The sequence below is a fragment of the Nerophis ophidion genome, linkage group LG16, assembly GCF_033978795.1.
Source record: "Nerophis ophidion isolate RoL-2023_Sa linkage group LG16, RoL_Noph_v1.0, whole genome shotgun sequence".
Lineage (NCBI taxonomy): Eukaryota > Metazoa > Chordata > Actinopteri > Syngnathiformes > Syngnathidae > Nerophis > Nerophis ophidion.
The window spans coordinates 6638673-6665596 of record NC_084626.1 but is presented as its reverse complement, the minus strand read 5'-3'; the positions used below and the strand labels follow the sequence as shown (position 1 = coordinate 6665596).

Genomic DNA, 26924 nt, shown 5'->3' with positions numbered 1-26924 from the left:
CTGGGGATAGGTTGATTGGCAACACTAAATTGGCCCAGTGTGTGAATGTGAGTGTGAATGTTGTCTGTCTATCTGTGTTGGCCCTGCGATGAAGTGGCGACTTGTCCAGGGTGTACCCTGCCTTCCGCCCGATTGTAGCTGAGATAGGCGCCAGCGCCCCCCGCGACCCCAAAAGGGAATAAGCGGTAGAAAATGGATGGATGGATGGATATTTTTCTTTGTGGAAACACTGATCATCTTAATGATTTCTCACAATAAATATATATAGAAAGAGATAAATATCAGTATGCAACACTTTATTTTTGAATTTTCTCTAAGTGCACATTTTTCAAATTGAACATTTTCAAATTATCACTTCTAAGGCAGTCTTGTGAAATCACAATATCCCATCTTAACTAGCTAGCCACAAACATTTTTTAACAAATCATAAATTACATTGCACCATGTTTGTACAAATAACTCATGTAAAATACAAAAGTAAACTCTCAAATTTTTAAATAAATCATGTCACACATTGAAGTGGACACCATATCTGTTATCTGTTTCTTTGTCAGTTGTCTGGAAGCCTGGCATTGCATGCTGTTAACTAGTGTGTTGTACTCTGGTGTGTAACTTGACACTGCAACTCTGAGTAAGTCTTGCAGATGTGCATCTGTGAGGCGTGTTCTGTGTTTGTTCTTGATGAACTTCATGTCAGAAAAGGCTGATTCCCAAAGATAAGTTGAACCAAACAGGCTTGCAACCTTCATAGCTGCTGCGCATACACCACTGTACTTTTATGTGTCAACAAGGCATCAAAGGTTTGGTGCAGCCTGGTGGGCTGTAAATTTTAAATTGTCAGGAACGAATTTAAAAGGTAAAAAGGTATATGTGTTTAAAAATCCCTAAAATCATTTTTAAGGTTGTATTTTTTCTCTAAAATTGTTTTTCTGAATTTTATAAGAAGCAAAGTAAAAAAAAAAAAAAAATTATTCAAACGAGTGAAGACCAAGTCTTTAAAGTATTTTATTGGATTTTCAAATTCTATTTGAGTTTTGTCTCTCTTAGAATAAAAAATTTCGAGCAAAGCGAGACCAGCTTGCTAGTGAATAAATAAAATTTAAAAAATAGAGGCAGCTCACTGGTAAGTGCTGCTATTTGAGCTATTTTTAGAACAGGACAGCGGGCTACTCATCTGGTCCTTACAGGCGACCTGGTGCTCACGGGCACCGCGTTGGTGACCTCTGGTCTAAATGAATTGAAATGGTTGGTGCCAAATTTTTAAATCGGTTGTGAAATGTTGAAGTAGTAACATGTTGAATTGATTAATGGTATTATAAAATTCCTGAAATTTGGGGAAAACCGGAAATTTTTACAGTTCAAAAAACAAGTTTGTTTTTTGTCCTAATTTAGAGAATTTTTTTGACGGTGGAACGGTTGAAATGCGTTGAAAAATTTAGGAGTAGTGGCCAGAAAAAAGGGTGGAAAAGATTCTTTGGAAAACCAGGAATTCTGGAAAATCCTGGAATGTTTTTGCAGTCGAAAAAAAGGAGTTTGAATTTCCAGGATGGTGGGATGTGTTGAAGTTGGAATGGTTTGAATCGGTTGAAAAATTTGGAAATGGGGGAAGTTCCAAATATGCCTGTGGAGGGGGGGCTTCGCCTGCAGGCCTGCCGCGGAACTGGGTGTTTAAAGACCGGCCTCGAAGACAGTGGGTGAAAGGCCCAGGTGGGCATTGTTATCTAATCACCTGTCGCCTTTATTAGCAGCAGCCGGCACGAGACACGGCTGAGAGTGGGAGCTAGAGAGAGAGAAAGAGAGACACGAACTGAGGGAAAGACAATTTGCTGGAAAGCAAAGATAAGGTCCTTTTTTATTTACAAATAAAATAAAATAAGATGAATAAATAAATAAAAAACATGTTCTTGGATAAAAAAGAAAGTAAAATAATATAAAAACTATTACATAAAAAATATTGATTAATGATAATGAAAGTGGACCAGCGGCAAAAACAATCAAGTGTGCTTCAGGGACTGTGTCCCTTGCAGACTGTGTTGTCTATGTTGTGGGAACCAGAATTTTGGTAGCAGAAAGAAACAACCCCTTTTTGTGTGAATGGGTGTGGATGAGTGTGAATGGGGGAGGGTGTTGTTTTTTTTTGTGGGGGGGGGGTTGATGCACTAATTTAAAGTGTATCTTGTGTTTTTTTTATTGATTTAATTAATAAGAATAAAATAAAATTAAAAAAGCCTACCATCCATCCATCCATTTTCTACCGCTGATTCCCTTTTTTGGGGGTCGCGGGGGGCGCTGGCGCCTATCTCAGCTACAATCGGGCGGAAGGCAGGGTACACCCTGGACAAGTCGCCACCTCATCGCAGGGCCAACACAGATAGACAGACAACATTCACACTCACATTCACACACTAGGGCCAATTTAGTGTTGCCAATTAACCTATCCCCAGGTGCATGTCTTTGGAAGTGGGAGGAAGCCGGAGTACCCGGAGGGAACCCACGCATTCACGGGGAGAACATGCAAACTCCACACAGAAAGATCCCGAGCCTGGATTTGAACCCAGGACTGCAGGAACTTCGTATTGTGAGGCAGACGCACTAACCCCTCTGCCACCGTGAAGCCAAAAAAAAAAAAAAAACCCTACCAGTATTTATGAAAATAAAACAGTTTTGTACTCTGAAATCCGGGCTTTCGTGGCAGTGTGTGGTGGTCCACAGAACCCACTAGAGGGCAACCTCTACATGGCCAATTAATTATTAATGGGAAACCTGGAATTCTGGGAAATATTGGATTTTTTGGAATTTTTCAAGGGAAACCCTTTGATTCCAGAATAGGCTGAACAGTTTGAAGTTGTAACGGTTTGAATCGGGTGAAAAATGTGGAGGGTGGAGAGCGCCAAAATTTGGAGAAGAAGAAGAAGTTGAAGAAGTTTAATAAAAAGATAAATTTTGGTGTAGAAAACCATGCTTTTGCGCGTTCACACAATGATGAACAATTTTACTTATCTGCACTTATAGCGATTAATTTTGAGTTGAATATGGACAAGATGCGATTAATCGCGATTAAATAATTTAATCACCAATGTTTCTAACGCCGATATGTAACTTTTACTGTAAATAATATCGGCTCCAAATATCGGTTATCTGCATTTTTTACAACCAACCCTTGGTATCGACCCTAAAAAAACACACCCATCAATTTCAACTTTGTTCTATTTGTTTTTTAAGTTTGTTAAAAAAATCACTCTGTCACAGCCTGTTCACTTATAAGCAAACTTAGTTGAAGAATGACAAATATGACATCATTCTTCTGGTCATATCCTGTTCTAACTAAGCCCAGCTCCAGTACACCTACAGAGCAGACATAAACACCCCCCCCTCCCCATCAAAAAAGAACTTGACTTGTACTTTCTAATTTTATCTACACAGCAAAGTAAACAATGCTTTATCAGACATCTGAAACACAAACCTCTAATGGAGGTTTGCATCCTCGCAACTTGTGCTTTAAAGAGACATCAGTGTCTTGCAACTGCCCCCGCAGTCCCAAGTTCCCCAACTGAGGTCCACTTCCTTTCTGACTAAGTACCAATTACTTTAGCTGGTAGCCTCAACCAAGTAGCAAACATGCTGCTGTTAATAGTCGTAAGTGAATGGAATTGTGTAGATAGTGTTACTGATATATTGTTATCCTATAGTGTTATCGTCAGTGATAATGTTTTTGATAAATGTATTATGATTGTTGTCTTAGGTATAAACCCAAATTTTTTAAGTTTTGTTGACATTTGCTGTCTTTCAGTTAGACTCGCCGAGTTGCTGCTCATTGCAAACATGTGTTTAAGATTTACAAATAATATCAAGGTAATACATTATTGGGAAATAATAAACGTTAAAAGTATATCAAACAAACTTTTAACTAAGTGATCACTGCAAACTCGTGCATTCTTGGACTCTGCTACCTTGGACTGGAGTGTGAACTGCTTTTCTGGTCGTCGTTTCGTGAAATCTTTCACTCTTCCGCCCTTTTTGATGACCTCTCGAGGAACACTGAAGAAACTTTTAGCCTTTTTGAGATTTGAATGGTTCCTACAGCTGAAAACAACGCAAGCTTAGGGCATTTGTTTCTTCGAGACACAAATGCATTGAGAACAGAGCTCGCTTGACCACCACGCTTATTTAATGGACGGGACGCATATTTGACAACCTTGAGACCTCCGAATTCGGGAGATGGGGAAATACTCGAGTATTTCTTGGGTAGTTCTCGAATGAGTATATCCGTTCGGCCACATTGTTCAATGGAGAAGTCTGATCTACAAAATTTTCAGGCAGCATACCCCTTCCCCTTCAAGCTGTCCTGGATGAACTGGAAATTATTTTTTTCCAATCATTTTGGAACTTGGCAAGCGTACTGCTTCATCTTACTTGTCGTCGCCATGTCTCTTCTTCATTTTTCTGCTTCGTCTCTGTTAAGTTTTTGGACATTACTACTTGCCGTATTTTTGAAGCAATGCATGATGTGTTAGTGTATTAATGTGCCGGCTGGAATAAACACACGCTGAGAAATAGCTCAGTGCCTGCCTGCTTTATGGGCTATAGATAAACCTATGGATAACGGAGACATATGTAATAGTCTCCTTTTCAGGTGAGAGAGGACGCTAAAAGCAGTGCCTTTCAGGCACACAACCAGTATTGTTGTCCAGGTGGACATCGGGAGAAATTCGGTAGAATGGTTGCCCCGGGAGATTTTCGGAAGGGGCACTGAAATTCGGGAGTCTCCCGAGAAAATGGGGAGAGTTGGCAAGTATGGCAGGACGTGACCTCAGTAACATCCTAGCAAATTGACAATCACGGCAAAAGCAGTGGCTGAAATTGCAATCCCAGCTCCAAAAGGATGAAATCGCAATTCGTCCATTTTATGTTTTGAGAACTGCTTCAAAACACCCCAGAATGGAAACACTTATGAGTCGAAAATGTACTTTGTCAATTTTTTTTTTAAATGTCTCTTTTATTTTGCAAAACAACTGCAATGGAAACGCAACTAGTGGTTGGTAGCTTTATCAATCTGACCTCAGTCAAACCTTCGACACTGTGATGTTTCCCTAATAGCGAGGGATCACATTTTTTGCATCCATGCAGCCAACATTCCATCTTCTCCCTCTCAAAGCATTTGTTTGGCCCTTTGCCCGTCACAAGTTTACCAAACTGTCAAACCAACACCACATTCCCCTAAATGTGGCACATTTCAGCTTATTTGAAAAAACTACAAAGAGTGCTCTCTGTCATACTTCATGTAAATCACAAGATCTATGTTTACTTATTCCCATTCCCGATAAGCCTCTGGTCTCAAATGACATCAACAACTGGTAGCTGGTAGAGACATCAACAAAAACATTCCCATCTGAGTCAGTGTCTAATTATCTCGTACTCATAGTTTCGAAAGTTCTGGACAAAGTCTCTGGTGGAGTTGCCTCTGCCTTTCAATTGTCCGATTCCCAGCTAGGTTGCGTAGGAAGGGCATCCTTAGACTTAGTCTTAGACAAACTTTAATGATCCACGAGGGAAATTGTTCAAAACCAACCCAAAACACTCATACGCTCCACTCCCCGTGGCCAGTTGGCGCCAGGAAACAAGGAACGGAGAGTTCTGGATGAAGTCGATCTACAGTAGAAGCTTTGAGAGGAGAGTCTGTATTTCTTCAGGCTTTGAGGTCACAGGGTAGGGTAGATGTTAGTTGCCAAAGATCACACATCATCATCATCGTCGTTTTCGAGATCGTTGCGCCTCTGTCTCCTCTGACTCACACTTTGAGGAAGCTGACCGTCCGAATCCCGACACAGAACGTACTGTTTCCCAATTTTTCCAAAGGACGTGCGAAATTTCCTAATGCCGAAAGCGTACACGACGGGGTTGACGGCGGAGTTGCTGTGGGACAGGAGGATGGCTACGTAAATGAGGAACGGCGGCTTCTCATACGCCGGACAAAATAAAGTGATGCAGTTGAGGATGTGAAGGGGAAGCCAGCTGATCGCGAAGAGTAGAAGAACGAGGGCCAAGGACTTGGCTAGCTTGAGCTCCTTGCCAAAGTAATGGCTGGGGTCCACATGGCTCACTGTCATCTGCACAAAGACAAAGGACAAGAGAGTACTATAGACTTGTTAGATGCCATTTTGTTCCCGAATCCCCGGTCAGAGTTGATAAAGGAAAGTTTAAAAGGAATACTTTGCGGCTACACTGTATGTCCTGAATCACAGAATTAATCATTCAGTCATCAATGCTAAACCGAGTACCAGAGACGGTCTCACCTTCTTGTTGAGGTGCTTGTGAATCATGTGGAAGATCTCCACATAGATGAGGAGCATGAGGATCAGGGGGGGAAGCACCCAGCCGAAGAAGTTGAAGTAGACCATGAAGTCCATGCTGATGACCGTCTCGAACTGGCACTTCACGATCAGGGAGCCATTGCTACGGACATGCCGCACGTTGTTCCAGCCGAACATCGGCGTGAGGCCCACCAGGATGGACACCATCCAGCACAGCAACACGGCCGTGCCGGCTCGCCGACGGGTCACAACTCGCTTGTAGCTATGGCGAGAGGTGGGGGGGGAGACGGGACAAAAAGTTTACAACCGTACAGTTCACTGTGGTGCCATTTTGTCCAGAAGCCTTCTCTATTTTCTGAGGCATTGTCGTCACTGCGAATATCCAAGATGGACGAGCCAGAAATATGTTTGTCAGCAGGCACAATTTTTAATCGGTCCTCACAGATTTTTTTTAGAGATGTCCGATAATGGCTTTTTTGCCGATATCCGATATTCCGATATTTTCCAACTCTTAATTACCGATTCCGATATAAAACCGATACCGTTATATACCGTATTTTTCGTACTATAAGTCGCAGTTTTTTTTCATAGTTTGGCCAGGAGTGCGACTCATACTGTGGAGCTATTAACACATTACCATAAAATATCAAACAATTGTATTTAGCTCATTCACGTAAGAAACTAGACGTATAAGATTTCATGGGATTTATCGATTAGGAGTGATAGATTGTTTGGTAAACGTATAGCATGTTCTATATGTTATAGTTATTTGAATGACTCTTACCATAATATGTTACGTTAACATACCAGGCACGTTCTCCGTTGGTTATTTATGCGTCATATAACGTACACTTATTCAGCCTGTTGTTTACTATTCTTTATTTATTTTAAATTGCCTTTCAAAAAAGTGAGGAAGGCACTTACATGGAGGGCCCTGAACGGCATGACCAGAGTATGGAACTCCAACCACCCCCGCCAAATCAAACTCAGCTTCTTCTACGCGACAGTTGAGTCCGTTCTCTTCTATGGCAGCGAATGCTGGACCCTGAAGCCAACCCTGTGGAAGTCTCCGGATGGTTGCTACACCAGGATGCCGCGTGCAGTGCATAACATCAACAAGAGTGCGCACGTAACCAACAAAATCTTCTACAAGGGAATACCAGGGGTGAGCGAGAAAATTGCTGTAAGGAGAATGAGACTAGCAGGACACTGCCAAAGGCCTTGGGAGCTGCCAGCCAGCAAATTGGTGCTGTGGGAACCAACACATGGGCATCGGTCAAGAGGACGTCCCACACTAACATGCGTGGACATACTCAAGGATGCAGGAGTTCAGAGTACCAAGGAACTGGCCAAATGTATGGAGAATCAGAATGACCGGAAGCAACGATGGAATGCTCGCCTGAGGACGACCTAGAGCAGGGGTGTCAAACTCAAATACAGAGTGGGCCAAAATTTAAAACTGAACAAAGCCGCGGGCCGAGGTTGAACAAATTAATCTTTTAATAGGGACCCAAACAAGTTTTTCATTGAATATTGAACAAGTGACATGCAAAATTGAGTTTAAAATAATAATAATAATAATTAAAAAAATATCAATGGCATATCAAATCAAATTTAAATAAAAATTGAATGCCTCTTTTGTATTTGCAGCATTCTGAGGTAAATATTAACATTAACTTTTTCCAGAGGCTAATACATTTGAAAATAAAATAATGAATAAGTCAACCATTCAGGCCTTTTTACTGCTCAGTTAATGTCGGGGCTCAGGTGGGTGGGGTTAGGGGGGTAGGGGTTTGTTGGTAGCGGGGAGGGAGTGTATATTGTAGCGGTCCGGAAGAGTTAGTGCTGCAAGGCGTTCTGGGTATTTGTTCTGTTGTGTTTATGTTGTGTTACAGTGCAGATGTTCTCCCGAAATGTGTTGGTCATTCTTGTTTGGTGTGGGTTCACAGTGTGGCCCATATTTGCAACAGTGTTTAGGTTGTTTATATGGCCACCCTCAGTGTGACCTGTATGCTGTTGATCAAGTATGCCTTGCATTTACTTACATGTGTGTAGAAGCCACATATATTACGTGACTGGGCCGGCACGCTGTTTGTGAGGAGGAAAAACAGACTTGACGACAGGTTGTAGGGGACACTAAAGGCAGTGCCTTTAAGGCACACCCCCAATATTGTTGTCCGGGTGGAATTTGGGAGAATGGTTGCACCGGGAGATTTTTGGGAGGGGCACTGAAATTCGAGAGTCTCCAGGGAAATCAGTGAAAACGGTGTTACAGCGGCACAGCTGTATAACACCGGCGGGCCAGCTCTAATGTTAATTTGATATTGCCTCAAGGGCCAAATGAAATTACAAGACGGGCCAAAAATGGCCCGCGGGCCAGAGTTTGACACCTATGACCTAGAGAGAGAAATGTATATTCTTGGTGTTGGGTTTTATCAAATAAATTCCCACAAAAAATGTGACTTATACTCCAGTGCGACTTATATGTTTTTTTTCCTTCTTTATTATGCATTTTTGGCAGGTGCAACTTATATTCCGAAAAATACGGTACAGTCGTGGAATGAACACATTATTATGCCTAATTTTGTTGTGATGCCCCGCTGGAGGCATTAAACAATGTAACAATCCATCCATCCATCCATTTGCTACTGCTTATTCCGTTTGGGGTCGCGGTGCCTATCTCACAATGTAAAAAGGTTTTCCAAAATAAGTCAACTCAAGTTATGGAAAAAAAATGCCAACATGGCACCCCCATATTTATTATTGAAGTCACAAAGTGCATTATTTTTTTAACATGCCTCAAAACTGCAGCTTGGAATTTGGGACATGCTCTCCCTGAGAGAGCATGAGGAGGTTGAGGTGGGTGGGCTTGAGGTGGGGGGTGTTAGGGGGTAGCGGGGGTTGTATATTGTAGCGTCCCGGAAGAGTTAGTGCTGCAAGGGGTTCTGGGTATTTGTTCTGTTGTGTTGTGTTACGATGCAGATGTTCTCCCGAAATGTTTGCATTCTTGTTTGGTGTGGGTTTTACAGTGTGGCACATATTTGTAACAGTGTTAAAGTTGTTTATACGGCCACCCTCAGTGTGACCTGTATGGCTGTTGACCAAGTATGCATTGCATTCACTAGTGTGTGTGAAAAGCCGTAGATATTATGTGACTGGGCTGGCACGCAAATGCTGTGCTTTTAAGGTTTATTGTCGCTCTGTACTTCTCCCTACGTCCGTGTACTACTCCGTACAGCGGTGTTTTAAAAAGTCATACATTGTACTTTTTGATTACTTTTTGATTTTGATTTTGATTACATTTTAAAGCATTTATCGACCGATAATATCGGCGGCCCGATACTATCGGACATATATAATTTTTATTTAAAAAAATATATATAAAAAGTAGAATCTTGAACTATTTTTGCACAATTTAATAAAAATGTTTTTTAGCCGTGGTTGGAACATTGCCAATGTTGAAGCCTGTCTCACATCTTCAGCAAGACTATTCCAGATTTTAGCAACATAAAACTGAAACACAGCCTTTAGTCCTGACTCTGGGCACCAGCAGGAGACCACTCCCAGAAGTCCTCCGAGCCCGAGATGGTTCATATGGTTCTAACACGTCAGAGATGCAGTTCGGCACAAGACCAGGAAAAGACAAATATTAAGACTAATAAGACTAAAAAGAAGAAGACGTATTTCCTGGTTCTAGTCAGGACTCAAGCAGCAGCATTCTGGTTGTACTGCAGTATCCGCTTTTTTTTTTAAATAGTGATTGTAAATAGGGCTGTGAACGTTAACGCGATAATAACGCGCTAACTATACATTTTAGTAACAGCACTAATTTATTTAACGGCCGACAAATGCAAACACTTCCTGACGTGCCGAAGTGGGGGAACCTGGCTGCAGTTCACTTGCTACTGATGAAACACAAGCGAGCAGAAATGAATGAAAGAAAGTCTACCTTATGGAAATATCAGGTTCAAAGCCATGGCAAGTTGTTCTCCTGACCAGAAAAGACTATTTGTCCCAGATTACGATTAAAGTGCACTGATAACATAACATTTTGATTGTTGCTGTGACCAAGGCTAGGCGATATATCGATATATTTGATATATCGCAGGTTTGTCTCTGCGCGATATAGAAAATTACTATATCATGATATTCGAGTATACGTTCTCACGCAGTTGCTTTTAGCTGCTGGCATTAGACTGCAGGCTCTTATCACTCGTTGTTGTCTCTCCTTCTCACAGACGGCAAGCGCACTTACGTCACATACGTATACGCCCTTGCGGAGCAGAGAGGTAACATCATGGGTAACGTTAGCTGTGATGCTAGCGGAGCCGTGCGAGTGGTAATAGGAGAGAAAGAATGTGTGAATCTGGTAAAAAATGAAGGAAGAATTAATTCCCAAGAAAAACACCAGGTGGTCCATCGTCTGGCAGTAGTTTTGCTTCAAGTGGGAATATATCGAGCAGACAACCGTAATATGTCAAGTGTGGGGCTCGAACGTTGCTATAAAAAAGTAGCATTACTGTTCATATGTAGCATCATTTAAAAAGTCACCTGCTAGAAATTGAAGAGTGATTACTCCCCATATCAACATCTCCATTCGGTGCCACTTGCCCACACCATCAGAATGCCGAGGCAAACATTTCCAGATCAACGCCGTATGAAAAAAATAGTCAACAAGAAAAGGAGACAATGTCCGCAGTAAACTACCACATTGCAAAGGACGAACACTATTTGATTTCCTATTATTTTTATTTGAGTTATTGAAATATTTTGTGTGACATCATGCACAAAATTGCACTTTATTTGTTTTATACTATTGTAGTAGCGTTATGTACAAAACGTGCAATTTATTTTAGTGTTTTTTTTTTATACGTCATCTTAGTGGCATCATGCACAAAAGTGCACTCATAGCTTGTTTTAAAATGTCTCTGACAATCTTGCACTTTCTGTTTTGGAAATGACATGAATGTTTGTGCCACTGCTTAATAACTGTTTAATAAATACAATTTTGGTCAATTGACTTAATTGTGATTTCCCTCTCTGCATGAAAGTTAATGTAGGTATCATATTGCTGTGATTATATGTATCAAGTGTTAATTCTAGGCTAATGCAAAATATCGAGATATATATCGTGTATCGTGGCCTAAAAATTATTGAGATATTAAAAAAAGGCCATTTCGCCCAGCCCTAGCTGTGACGGATGGACGTACTTAATATATTCCAGATATACCCGCAGACAGCTGTCTTTACAATTTAAGATGACACTGGCGGATTTTAATGAGAGAAAGGCTCGCAGCAACGCAAAGCAAGTGTGCCGTCAAGCTCTCTTTTAGTTACAGACATGGAGCGACAAAAACTAAACACAGTCCCTAAAACACGAGTACAGTCTCCAATAATACCAAAAAAGAGTGCTAAATTTGTTGCCAATCGTTTTTATTACAGAAAAAGTGACTATAAGGATTGGAGAAAAAATAATTGCAACAACAATTTCAAATAGAACAAAATGATATTATGTACGAAAAATATATATGTTAATACTATACATCAGGAGTCACCAACCTTTTTGAAACCAAGAGCTACTTCTTGGGTACTGATTAATGCGAAGGGCAACCAGTTTGATACAGACTTAAATAAATTGCCAGAAATAGCCAATTTTAGACCAGTTGATCTGCCGTTTCTTTTCTTTTTCTCCTATGTCCCACTCTCCCTTGTGGAGGGGGTCCGGTCCGATCCGGTGGCCATGTACTGCTTGCCTGTGTATCGGCTGGGGACATCTCTGCGCTGCTGATCCGCCTCCGCTTGGGATGTTTTCCTGCTGGCTCCGCTGTGAGCGGGACTCTCGCTGCTGTGTTGGATCCGCTTTGGACTGGACTCTCGCGACTGTGTTGGATCCAATATGGATTGAACTTTCACAGTATCATGTTAGACCCGATCGACATCCATTGCTTTCGTCCTCTCCAAGGTTCTCATAGTCATCATTGTCACCGACGTCCCACTGGGTGTGAGTTTTCCTTGCCCTTATGTGGGCCTACCGAGGATGTGGTGGTGGTTTGTGTTGTGGTTTGTGCAGCCCTTTGAGACACTAGTGATTTAGGGCTATATAAGTAAACATTGATTGATTGATTGAATTTGCTCAATTTACCTTTAATAAATAAATCTATACATATAAAAAAAATGGGTATTTCTGTCTGTCATTCCGTCGTACATTTTTTTTCCTTTTATGTAAAGTTTTTTGTAAAGAATAAATGATGGAAAAAACACCTAATTGAACAGTTTAAAAGAGGAGAAAACAGGGAAAAAAAAGAAAATTTTATTTTGAAACATAGTTTATCTTCAATTTTGACTCTTTAAAATTCAAAATTCAACCAAAAAAAAAGAAGAGAAAAACTAGCTAATTCTAATCTTTTTGAAAAAATTAAAAAAGGAATTTCTGGAACATCATTAGTAAGTTTTCCTGATTAAAATTAATTTTAGAATTTTTGATGACATGTTTTAAATAGGTTAAAATCGAATCTGCATTTTGTTAGATATATATAACAAATTGGACCAAGCTATATTTCTTACAAACACAAATCATTATTTCTTCTAGATTTTCCAGAACAAAATTTTTTCAAAGAAATTCAAAAGACTTTGAAATAAGATTAAAATTTGATTCTAAAGATTTTCTAGATTTGCCAGAATATTTTTTTTGAATTTTATTCATAATAAGTTTGAACAAATATTTCACAAATATTCTTTAACAAAAAAACAGAAGCTAAAATAAAGAACTAAATCAAAATGTATTTATTATTCATTACAATAAAAAAAAAAATTACTTGAACATTGATATAATTGTCAGGAAAGAAGAGGAAGGAATTTAAAAGCTAAAAAGGTATGTGTGTTTAAAAATCCTAAAATCATTTTTAAGGTTGTATTTTTTCTCTACAATTGTCTTTCTGAAATTTATAAGAAGCAAAGTAAAAAAATAAATGAATTTATTTAAACAAGAGAAGACCAAGTCTTTAAAATATTTTCTTGGATATTCAAATTCTATTTGAGTTTTGTCTCTCTTAGAATTAAAAATGTCAAGCAAAGCGAGGCCAGCTTGCTAGTAAATAAATGCAATTTAAAAAATAGAGACAGCTCACTGGTAAGTGCTGCTATTTGAGTTATTTTTAAAACAGGCCAGCGGGCTACTCATCTGGTCCTTACGGGCTACTTGGTGCCCGCGGGCACCGCGTTGGTGACCCCTGCTATACATAATAATAGCAGAGGTGTTTTGAATGTATATTCACATTGTTTTGCCTTCTTAAAGAATTTATGTATTATAGCAAATCTTGCATGCGATGATGTCATATCCAGCACTCCCCTAACTACGCTCCCACCGCCACAGGTATTTTTTCAATTTAAGGGAAACACTGACTTGACATTATGAACATGCATTGTCAAATATGTTTTGTAGTGTTACTCTGTGATATTTGCACCTAAAGAAATGCTATTGATGTTTCTGGCTGGCTGAAATATTGTGTAAAAATTTTTATAGCACATTCTGGTCGAGTCCTCAGTTACAGAATGATTAGCAAGCTGAATAATACATTTTATTAATTAATAGAGAAGGTTAACACATTGTCATGCAGCAATTTGAAGCCACAACCCCTGAAAATAGTCTGTCTAGGGTACACTTATTAATGAGGAAAATTTATACCGATCAGCGATTAATCGCGATTGATTTTGAGTTACCTATGTACAAAAATGCGATTAATCGCGATTAATAATATATCTAACCTACTTACAGTTCACTAGCTTGTAAAATTATATAAAATAACGTGTTAATCAGAAATATTATATTATTAATTTAACAAATGGTTAGAGGAGGGGTCTCAAACATGCGGCCCGCGGGCCAATTGCGGACCGTGAGACGTTATTTTGCGACCCACACTTTGATATGACAATTTAATGTATGTGTGGTCTGGGAAATTAATATGAACGGAACTTGACAGCTTAATACTTCCCAACGTTCACAATTTTCACAGAAGTCCTCTTAATACCAGGGTATCCATTCTCTGGTAATCCCTGCCAATTTTTACCCAATCAACAATACTCAGGGGGTGCCGCAATGGCAGTGTTCTTAACGCCCTCTGAATCCTGTACAGATAGTGTGCATGCTTATTTGATTGTTACATTTGGCTGAGCAGTACGCATGTGTGATGTTGCAAGACATATTTGGTCAACAGCTACACAAGTCACACTGAGGGTGGCCGTAAAAAGACCTTCACTGTTACAAATATGTGCCAGACTGTGAACCCACGCCAAAGAACAATGACAAACACATTTCAGGAGAACATCCGCACCGTAATACAACATAAACTCAACAGAAAAAATACACAGAATCCCATGCAGCCCTGACTCTTCTGGGCTACAATATACACACCCATGCTACCACCAACCCCCCACACCCCCACCCTCCCTACTTGCTTCGGTTGATGGTGTATATTGTAACCCGGAAGAGTTTGGGCTGCAAGGTGTTTTGGGTATTTGTTCTCTTGTGTTTAAGTTGTTGTTAGGGTGCCGATGTTCTCCCAAAATGTGTTTGTCATTCTTGTTTGGTGTGGGTTCAAAGTGTGGCGCATATTTGTAACAATGTTAAAGTTGTTTATACGGCCACCCTCAGTGTGATCTGTATGGCTGTTGAGTAAGTACGTCTTGCAGCCACTAACGTTGTTCTGCACAAGTCTCGCACAACATGATTTAGAGTTGTTACTTAAGATGTGTTACGTGCGCAATTACGAGTTGTAGATTTCTAGTTCTCTTATAGATGGTATGCCAAGGGTTAAGTGAGATGTATCCAAAAAATTCTAAAAAATAGCAGTCAGTCGTAAATACTTAATAAATATATTTATTGGATAACACTTCAACAAAATATGGATGTAAGTTCACAAACTGTTAAAAGAAATGCATCAATGCAATATTCAGTGTTGACAGCTTGATTTTTTGTGGACATATTCCATCAATATTGATGTTAAACATTTCTTTTTTGTGAAGAAATGTCTAGAATTAAGTTCATGAATCCAGTTGGATCTCTATTACAATCCCCTAAGAGGGCATTTTAAGTTGATGATTACTTCTATGTGTAGAAACCTTTATTTATAATTGAATTATTTTTTTTATTTTTCAACAAGTTCTTTAGTTATTTTTATATATTTTTTTCCAAATAGTTCAAGAAAGACCACTACAAATTAGCAATATTTTGCACTGCTATAGAATTTAATAAATCAGAAACTGATGACATAGTGCTATATTTTATTTCTTTGTCTCTTTTTTTTCAACCAAAATGCTGTGTTCTGAATAGGGGGTACTTTATTTAAAAAAATGTTCACATGGGGTACATCACTGAAAAAAGGTTGGGAACCACTGTTGTAGAGGACGTTCAAGGCAGTGCAGTCTAGGCATCCCTTAATAATGTCGGGCGGGTGAAAATTGGGACAAATTCGGGAAAATGGTTGCACCGTTTGATTGTCAGGAGGTACACTGAAATTCGGGAGTCTCCCAGAAAAATCGTGAGGCCTTTAATCGAAGGGGAATTCATTAAAAAGTGCATGTTAGATTTTTTGAAGAAATCTTTTCTCGCGGCGCAGCCTCACTCAGATTCTGCATCCAGTGGCCCCCAGGAAAATTGAGTTTGAGACCCCTGGGTTAGAGTGTCCGCATTGAGATCAGTAGGTTGTGAGTTCAAATCCCGGCCGAGTCATACCAAAGACTATAAAAATGGGACCCGTTACCTCCCTGCTTGGCACTGTTGGAATTGGGGGTTAAATCACCAAAAATTATTCCCGGAAGCGGCCACCGCTGCTGCCCACTGCTACCCACTGCTAACCTTACCTCCCAGGGGGTGAACAAGGGTGATTGGTCAAATGCACAGAATAATTTCGTCACACCTAGGTGTGTGTGACAATCATTGGTACTTTAACTTTAACTTTAAATAAACCTTTGACTTAGGTCAGGCTGATTAGAAAAAACAAATACACATACAATATGTATTATGTTGGGCTAATATAAAAAAAAACTCAATAATGAATATATTTGTTAACTAAACTGGCAATGAAATTAAGGTGCAAATCAAAATACAGTTTCACCACTTTAGTCATAATTTTTGCGCTTAGGAATTTTTGCTATGACTTTAGCTCCAGACTTCTTCTGTTTGTGGTAGAAAAGTGTATTCCAACTAAGTACCGCTGCGGCTTATGCAGACCCTAGCTGAAAAAACAGACATATTTTATTCTAGGGGGCGCTCGCTCGCCCTGTGGTTAAGATACGCTGGTACATAATATATGCCATCAACGTGCCGGGGACCATTTCTTAGCAAAGAAACACACCCAAGGCTCCCACTACTTCAGCGTTATAGTGAGTTGATTTTTCATGCTCATTTTTTTGTTGTTTTTATCTGCCACACGTGGGAAGCCGGTCCGTGAAAATAATGCATCCGTTAAACCGGTCCCTGGTGAAAAAAAGGTTGGGGACCCCTGCTTTATGGTATTGCCCGCTTTTCCCTCCAAGCTCATTGCTCTCTTCATTAAAATGTATATTAAATGTTCATTCATCTATCTGAATATTACATTTGATTAATTAATATAGAGAAGGTTAAAACAATGTCATGCAGCAATATGAAGCCACCCACCCTGAAAACGATCTGTCGAGTGTACATTTATTAACTAGATGAGGCAATTCCTGAAGGAATTGCGTGTGAATGAACGCTGAAGTTGAACTGAAATCCTTGAAAAAATGTTTAGAATTGTTGAAGTAGAACACACAATTACAAACAAGCTGAATATTTTGAAGTTGGAACGGTTGGAAACAGATGAAAAATGCAGGAGTTCTAGAACTTTGAAAAATGTCCCATTGATGTCAAAAGGAATTTACAAAAATTGTGGGAATTTCGGGAAAAGCAGATTTTTTTTTTGTTGAAAATGGTAAAACTTGAATGGTATAAATAAGTTGAAATGGTTGGTGTTGCAATTTTTCAAATGGGTGAGAATGTTGAAGTAGTAACATGTTGAATTGAGAAATGGTATTATGAAATTCCTGTAATTTCGGGAAAACCAGGAATTTTTTAGAAAATTGTAAAAAAAAATGGAATGGTCTAAATGAATTGAAATGGTTGTTGCCAAATTTTCAAATCGGTTGAGAAATGTTGAAGTAGTATAATGATATTATAAAATTCCTGGAATTTGGGGAAAACCGGAAATTGTGTTTTTTGTCCTAATTAAGAGAAATGTTTTGACAGTGGAACAGTTGAAATGCGTTGAAAAATGTAGGAGTAGTGGCCAGAAAAAACGGTGGAAAAGATACTTTGGAAAAACAGGAATTCTCAAAAATCCTGGAATTTTTTTGCAGTCGGAAAAAAAAGTTGTTTGAATTTCCAGGATGGTGGAATGTGTTGAAGTTGGAATGGTTTGAATCAGTTGAAAAATGTGGAAATGGTTAAAGGTCGAAATATGGCTGTGGAGGAGGGCTTGGCCTGCGGGCCTGCTGCGGAACGGGGTGTGCAAGGACCGGCCTCAAAGACAGTGAGTAGATGGCCCAGGTGGGCCTTGTTATCCAATCACCTGTCGCCTATATTAGCAGCAGCCGGCACGAAACTCGGCAGAGAATGGGAGCCAGAGAGAGAGAGAGAGAGACACGAACTGAGGGAAAGACAATTTGCTGGAAAGCAAAGATAAGGTCCTTTTTTTTATTTGATAAATAAAATAAAACAAGATAAATAAATAAATTAAAAACATTTTCTTGGATAAAAAAGAAAGTAAAATAATATAAAAACAATAACATAAAAAATATTAATTAATGATAATGAAAGTGGACCAGCGGCACACACAATCAAGTGTGCTTCAGGGACTGTGTCCCTTGCAGACTGTGTTGTCTATGTTGTGGGAACCAGAATGTTGGTAGCAGAAAGAAACAACCCCTTTTTGTGTGAGTGGGTGTGGATGTGTGTATGTGGGAGGGTTTTTTGGGGGCCGGGTGGAGGGTTGATGCACGAATTGAAAGTGTATCTTGTGATTTTTTTATGTTGATTTAATTAATTAAAAAATAAAAATAAAAAAAAGCCTACCACTATTTATGAAAATAAAACAGTGTTGTACTCTGAAATCCGGGCTCTCGTGGCAGTGTGTGGTGGTCCACAGAACCCACTAGAGGGCAACCTCTACATGGCCAATTAATTATTAATGGGAAACCTGGAATCCTGGGAAATATTGGAATTTTTGGAAATTTTCAAGTGAAACCCTTTGATTCCAGAATAGGCTGAACAGTTTGAAGTTGTAACGGTTTGAATCGGGTGAAAAATGTGGAAGGTGGAGAGCGCCAAAATCTGGAGAAGAAGAAGAAGTTGAAGAAGTTTAATAAAAAGATGAATTTTGGTGTAGAAAACCATGCTTTTGCGCGTTCACACAATGATGAACATTGCTACCTATCTGCGCTTATAGCGATTAATTTTTAGTTAAATATGGACAAGATGCGATTAATCGCGATTAAATAATTTAATCGCCAATGTTTCTAACGCCGATATGTAACTTTTACTGTAAATAATATCGGCTCCAAATATCGGTTATCTGCATTTTCTACAACCAATATTTGGTATCGACCCTAAAAAAAACACACCGGTCAATTTCAACTTTGTTCTATTTGTTTCTTAAGTGTGTTAAATAAAAACAGTTTGTCACAGCCTGTTCACTTATAAGCAAACTTAGTTGAAGAATGACAAATATGACATCATTCTTTTGGTCATATCCTGTTTTAACTAAACCCAGCTGCAGTACACCTACAGAGCAGACATAAACACCCCCCCTCCCCATCAAAAAATAACTTGACTTGTACTTTCTAATTTTATTTACACGGCAAAGTAAACAATGCTTTATCAGACATCTGAAGCAGAAACCTCTAATGGAGGTTTTCATCCTCGCAAATTGTGCTTTAAAGAGACATCAGTGTCTTGCAACTGCCCCCGCGGTCCCAAGTTCCCCAACCGAGGTCCACTTCCTTGCTGACTAAGTACCAAGTACTCCAGCTGGTAGTCTCAACCAAGTTGCAAACATGCTGCTGTTAATAGTCGTAAATTAATTAAATGTTGTAGATAGTGTTACTGATATATTGTTATCCTGTAGCAGGGGTCGGGAACCTTTTTGGCTGAGAGAGCCATGAAAGCCAAATATTTCAAAATGTATTTCCGTAAGAGTCATATAATCTTTTTTTAACACTGAATACAACTAAATGTGTGCATTTTTAAGACCAACATTTTTACAGTATAATAAGTCTCTTATTCTTTTTAAAAATGGTAAAAAAAAAAAAAGGTAAATGGTTGTACTTGTATAGCGCTTTTCTACCCCTTTTTAAGGAGCCCAAAGCGCTTTGAGACTATTTCCACATTCACCCATTCACACACACATTCACACACTGATAGCGGGAGCTGCCATGCAAAGCGCTAACCAGGACCCATCAGGAGCAAGGGTGAAATGTCTTGCTCAAGGACACAACGGATGTGACTACGATGGTAGAAGGTGGGGATTGAACCAGTTACCCTCAGATTGCTGGCACAGCCACTGTCCCAACTTCGCTACGCAAACCCCAAGATAATAACGTTGTTATTCTAAAGCTAACCAATAATAAATATGATACTTCTTACAATTAAAGCGACTTCTTGAACAGGTGCGATAGAAAATGGATGGTTGGACAAAAATGCATGAGAATTTTTTATAATTTGAACGTTATTTTTAACACTGTGCTTACCGGCGGGATTATTAATTACTTATCGTGTTAAGCAATGTCAGCTAAGATTTATCTGAGAGCCAGACTCAGTCATCAAAAGAGCCGCATCTGGCTTTAGAGCCATAGGTTCTATGTTATGAATTATTGACCTATTTAAGGCTACAATTACCTCATATATAATAATGGTCATAATGAAAAAAAATGGAGTGGGGAGATTTATTGCATATTTTGCTACATTACATTGTGTTTTCTTTAACAAAAAGAGCATAACACATACATAAAAATAAATCTTTAACAATAGTTGTATATCAACAGATAAGATATAAGGTTAATCTAGAGATTTAAGCCTTTAAAGTAAAAATAATAATATTATATCACCTACTTGTAACACTTTTATGAGGTGGACCCTTAAAGGGGAACATTATCACAATTTCAAAAGGGTTAAAAACAATAAAAATCAGTTCCCAGTGGCTTGTTTTATTTTTCGAAGTTTTTTTTTAATTTTACACCTCTCGGAATATCCCTAAAAAAAGCTTTAAAGTTCTTGATTTTCCCTATTTGCGATGCGTCTGTCCATTTCCCTGTGACGTCATACAGGGCTGCCAATACAAACAACATGCAATATATAGCGACATTAGCTCGGATTCAGACTCGGATTTCAGCGGTTTAAGCGATTCAACAGATTACGCATGTATTGAAACAGATGGTCGGAGTATGGAGGCAGATAGGGAAAACGAAATTGAAGAAGAAATTGAAGCTATTGAGCGAATAGCTATTCGGCCATAAAATGGGTGTACCTAATGAAGTGCTCACAGCACGCCTGCCTTATTAGCATCGCCGGTAAAATGTGAGGACCAAACGATCAGGACTTTCGCATCTTGTGACACTGGAGCAACTTAAATCCGTCGATTGGTAAGTGTTTGTTTCGCATTAAATGTGAGTATCTAGTTTCAAATGTACATACAGCTAGCGTAAATAGCATGTTAGCATCAATTAGCATAGCATTTTAGCATCGATTAGCTGGCAGTCATGCTACGACCAAATATGTTTGATTAGCACATAAGTCAACAACATCAACAAAACTCACCTTTGTGATTTTGTTGAGTTAATCGTTGCAAATGCATCTGCAGGTTATCCATACATCTCTGTGCCATGTCTGTCTTAGCATCGCCGGTAAAATGTGCAGACACTCTGGCAAATTCAATGGGGGTCTGGCGGCAGATTTCTTGCCAGTGGTGCAACTTGAATCCCTCCCTGTTAGTGTTGTTACTCCCTCTGACAACACACCAAAGAGGCATGATGTCTCCAAGGTTCCAAAAAATAGTCGAAAAAACAGAAAAAAACAGACCTCAGACCCGGTGTTTGTAATGTGAAAATGAAAATGGCGGTTGTATTACAACGGTGACGTCACGTTCTGACGTCATCGCTAAAAGACCGATAAACAGAAAGGCGTTTAATTTGCCAAAATTCACCCATTTAGAGTTCGGAAATAGGTTGAAAAAATACATGGTCTTTTTTCTGCAACATCAAGGCTTATATTGACGTTTTGGTGATAATGTTCCCCTTTAATGGTCCTAGGTTCTTATAATGTTGTTTTTTATTTAAATGTCAATGCTTAAACAATTATTGCGAATCAAAATCGATATTCTAGTGAATTATTGACCTATTTGTGGCTACAATTATTCCACATACATTTTTTTTATTTTTTAGGTTTTTTGAGGGAAAATATTGCATTTTTTTTGCCATCCAAAAAATGATATATATATTTTTTTCGATAAAAGGGAATTAAACATGCACAGCATAAACATATAATAACATACATTTGTGGTTATATGGATACCATTTAAGCTTTTATTGAGTCTGAAAAATGAAAGTGTTGGCCGTTTTTATGATATCAACTGTGAAGGACTGTTGAAGATCCGTTGTGGCTGTGCCAAAACACCTTTCTTGTTTAAAAGCTGAACACGTATTTTTCCATGCACATAATGTTTAAGAATTAAGTGTTTGAATGTATTCATTTAATCGATGTATTCGTGGTTGCCAAAAACTGATTCAAAGTAACACTTTGATATTGGCACATGTTATCTGTGCATATATTACTAGGAAACTCTCAGGAGATGTACAGGTGACATGTGTCGATATCAAAATATTATTTTAAATCACTAACATGTCGTTTGGGGTCAATTGAAGCTTTTTAAAGAGTACTTCAACAAGTAAACAGTACATTATGTACTTTATTGGCGCAGTGGGAGAGTGGCTGTGCGCGACCCGAGGGTCCCTGGTTCAATCCCTACCTAGTACCAACCTCGTCACGTCCGTTGTGTCCTGAGCAAAACACTTCACCCTTGCTCCTGATGGGTGCTGGTTAGCGCCTTGCATGGCAGCTCCCTCCATCAGTGTGTGAATGTGTGTGTGAATGGGTAAATGTGGAAGTAGTGTCAAAGCGCTTTGAGTACCTTGAAGGTAGAAAAGCGCTATACAAGTACAACCCATTTATTTATTTATCATTTACTTTGTTATCACGTGTAATTCTTTCTCAATTTTTAGTTTTTACTTCATTTGGTGTGTGTATATATATATATATATATATAAATATATATATATATATGTGTATATATATGTGTATATATATATATATATATATATATATAATATATATATATATATATATATATATATATATATATAGTATATGCATTAGGGATGTGGGAAAAAATCGATTCGAATTTGAATCGCGATTCTCACGTTGTGCGATTCAGAATCGATTCTCAATTTGAAAATATCTATTTTTTTTTTTTTTTCAATCAATCCAGCAAAATAATACACAGCAATACCATAACAATGCAATCCAATTCCAAAACCAAACCTGACCCCGCAACACTCAGAACTGCAATAAACAGAGCAATTGAGAGGAGACACAAACACGACACAGAACAACCCAAAAGTAGTGAAACAAAAATGTTTATTATCAACAACAGTATCAATATTAGTTATAATTTCAGCATAGCAGTGATTAAAAATCCCTCATTGACATTACCATTTGACATTTATAAAAATGTAAAAAAAAAAGAACAATAGTGTCACAGTGGCTTACACTTGCATCGCATCTCATAAGCTTGAGAACACACTGTGTCCAATGTTTTCACAAAGATAAAATAAGTCATATTTTTGGTTCGTTTAATAGTTCAAACACATTTACATTATTGCAATCAGTTGATAAAACATTGTCCTTTACACTTATAAAAGCTTTTTACAAAAATCTACTACTCTGCTTGCATGTCAGCAGACTGGGGTAGATCCTGCTGAAATCCTATGTATTGAATGAATCGAGAATCGTTTTGAATCGGAAAAATATAGTTTTTGAATCGAGAATCCCGTTGAATCGAAAAAATCGATTTATAATCGAATCGCGACCCCAAGAATCGATATTGAATCGAATCAAGGGACACCCAAAGATTCGCAGCCCTAATATGTATATATTAGAGATGCGCGGATCCGCATCCGCGTCACCAAAGTCGTCATCCACCCGCCGTCCACCCGAACCAACATTTTATCGGGACAGTACTCGCCCGCCAACCACCCGCTGAATTACACCAGAGGTTGGCCACCTTTATCACTCACAGAGCTTTTTAAAACTGTTTCACAGAGTAATGTAATCATTTGGAACCACTAACGTTCTCGCGACTATTCAATAGCGTTCATCCTGATGACAAGAATATGGGCGTGCTGTGGAGCTATTGCCTTAGACACCTTTAACGACACGTACGAACCGATTGTTGGTCCAGCCACATGTTATGTGCAGCTTCTGCAATCACACGTATGAGATTGAAAGGCAAACTGGGTGATACAACTTTAACACTTACTAATATGCGCCACACTATGAAGCCACACAATACAGGCTTGACAAACACATTTCGGGAGAACATCCTCACAGTAACAAAACATAAACGCAACACAACTAATACCCATAATCCTTTGTATTCATGACACAGCCTGAATATATTTTACACCCCCGCACCCCCAACCACGCCCACCTTACCGACACACGGGGGGTTGGGGTGTATAAAATAGTCAGGAAGTGTCATGAATACAACGGATTATGCGTATTTGTTGTGTTGCGTTTATGTTGTGTTACTGTGAGGATGTTCTCCCGAAATGTGTTTGTCGTTCTTAATTGGTGTGGCTTCAAAGCGTGGCGCATATTACTAAGAGTGTTAAAATTGTTTATATCACAACCATTAGTGTACTCTGTGTCACCCAGTATGCCCTGCAGTCGTGTGCGTGTTGCCGAGGAACCCACACACAACATGATGCTGGACTGACAAGCAGATCGTACATGTTGTAGTAGACGACAAATCCAATGGCTTAATAGCACGCACTAATATTTATAATCTGGGTGACTACGGCAGTCATTCGAGAGAATAATAGCGTCTCCTATTGACTTCTTCGCTTTATGACACAGGTCTTAAATGGCTCTTTGAATGGCAAAGGATACCGATCCCAGAACCATGCATATCATATGTCTCCGGATGGTTCAACCGCCACCCGCCCAAATGTAATTAAAATCAATTTTTTCGTCGTGTCAACCGCCCGACCCGCGGTTTACCTGCGACTCCGCGGATGAGACCACAAACCACGCATCTCTAGTATATATATATATATTGTTTTGCCCAATGCTGACCCCAAGTCAACATTTTTAAGCCCCCTGGTCTAGAGACTGTCGAAGAACTGACAGAGCGGCCCTAGCAAGGTTCCTTTAAGAGATACATTTCTGCATGATGGATAGGATAAGGGCATCTGTAAAGCTGAAGGGTAAACAGAGCCAAGAGAGAAAGTGCTTCTGCAAGTCAATGTCAACCTTAAAGGAGTCAGGGTTTGAAAAAAAAAAAAAAATAATAACCATCCATGTCTTGATGGTTGGCTGGAGGGAAAAACAAAGAAAGTTGGTCAGGACTCGGACAGAAAGCTTTTAAAGTGGATTCATTTCATGCGGGACAAAGCCGGCATTTTGCAGACAAATAATCAGAGAAAAAGGAGGAGCGACCCTGCAGTAATCGTCCAATAAAAAAATCATAGATAATGGACCTTACTTGAGTGGGGGAGGAAATATTGTTATAAAAAAACACTTATACATGTTGATAGATGCCTGGTACTTTCTGCAGTTGTATGTGTGGATAGATGCATGGTACTTCTACATTTATACATGTGGATAGATGCATGGTACTCTCTGCAGTTATACATGTTGATATACATGTCAGGGTGTGTCCTCGCCGTATTACATAACACGAAAACTGTATAAAAATAGGATTTTGAAAATACTAATTATGTACATCAGTTTTCAGAAATAAAAGTCAGCGAGATGATTGCAAAGATGAGGTTTGGACAGGCAGCGAGCAAGATTGCGATCATTCAATGTGGTCGGCGAGGACCACATGTATAACTGGTACTCTGCAGTTATACATGTGGATAGATGCATGGTACTTTCTGCAGTTATACATGTTGATAGATGCCTGGTACTCTCTGGAGTTATAAATGTTGATAGATGCATGGTACTGTCTACAGTTATACACGTTGATAGATGCATGGTACTCTCTGCAGTTATGCATGTGGGTAGATGCATGGTACTCTCTGCAATTATATATGTGGATAGATGCATGGTTCTTTCTGCAGTTATACATGTTGATGGATGCATGGTACTCTCTGCAGTTATAAATGTGGATAGATGCATCGCACATTCTGCAGTTATACATGTTGATAGATGCCTGGTACTCTCTGCAGTTATAAATGTTGATAGATGCATGGTACTGTCTACAGTTATACACGTTGATAGATGCATGGTACTCTCTGCAGTTATACATGTGGGTAGATGCATGGTACTCTCTGCAATTATATATGTGGATAGATGCATGGTTCTTTCTGCAGTTATACATGTTGATGGATATCTGGTACTTTCTGCAGTTATACATGTTGATAGATGCATGGTACTCTCTGCAGTTATACATGTGGGTAGATGCATGGTACTCTCTGCAGTTATAAATGTTGATAGATGCATGGTACTGTCTGCAATTATATATGTTGATAGATGCATGGTTCTTTCTGCAGTTATACATGTGTATGGATGCCTGGTATTCTCTGCAGTTATACGTGTGGGTAGAAGCATGGTACTCTCTGCAATTATATATGTGGATAGATGCATGGTTCTTTCTGCAGTTATACATGTTGATGGATGCATGGTACTCTCTGCAGTTATAAATGTGGATAGATGCATCACACATTCTGCAGTTATACATGTTGATAGATGCCTGGTACTCTCTGCAGTTATAAATGTTGATAGATGCATGGTACAGTCTACAGTTATACACGTTGATAGATGCATGGTACTCTCTGCAGTTATACATGTGGGTAGATGCATGGTACTCTCTGCAATTATATATGTGGATAGATGCATGGTTCTTTCTGCAGTTATACATGTTGATGGATATCTGGTACTTTCTGCAGTTATACATGTTGATAGATGCATGGTACTCTCTGCAGTTATACATGTGGGTAGATGCATGGTACTCTCTGCAGTTATAAATGTTGATAGATGCATGGTACTGTCTACAGTTATACATGTTGATAGATGCATGGTACTCTCTACAGTTATACATGTGGGTAGATGCATGGTACTCTTTGCAATTATATATGTGGATAGATGCATGGTTCTTTCTGCAGTTATACATGTGGATAGATGCTGGTACTCTCAGCAGTTATCAAGGGTGTGACGGTACACAAAAATCTTGGTTCGGTACATATCTCGGTTTAGAGGTCACGGCTTGGTTCATTTTCGGTACAGTAAGAAAGCAACAAAGTATAATTTTTTTTGTTGTTTATTTA

The 26924-nt window shown here is 39.1% G+C and overlaps 1 protein-coding gene across 1 annotated transcript in view; it reads right to left on the bottom strand.

Moving 5' to 3' along the window:
* Positions 1-279: 279 nt before the first annotated feature.
* LOC133570033 (adenosine receptor A1-like) overlaps positions 280-26924 on the bottom strand; it is a 52521-nt gene continuing 25876 nt past the window's right edge. Inside the window, exons 2-3 of the mRNA XM_061922669.1 lie at positions 6294-6573; positions 280-6107 (exon numbers count right to left, since the gene is read on the bottom strand). Coding sequence (XP_061778653.1) covers positions 5733-6107; positions 6294-6573 — 655 coding nt within the window. The 3' untranslated portion in view covers positions 280-5732. The remainder of the gene's footprint in view (positions 6108-6293; positions 6574-26924) is intronic.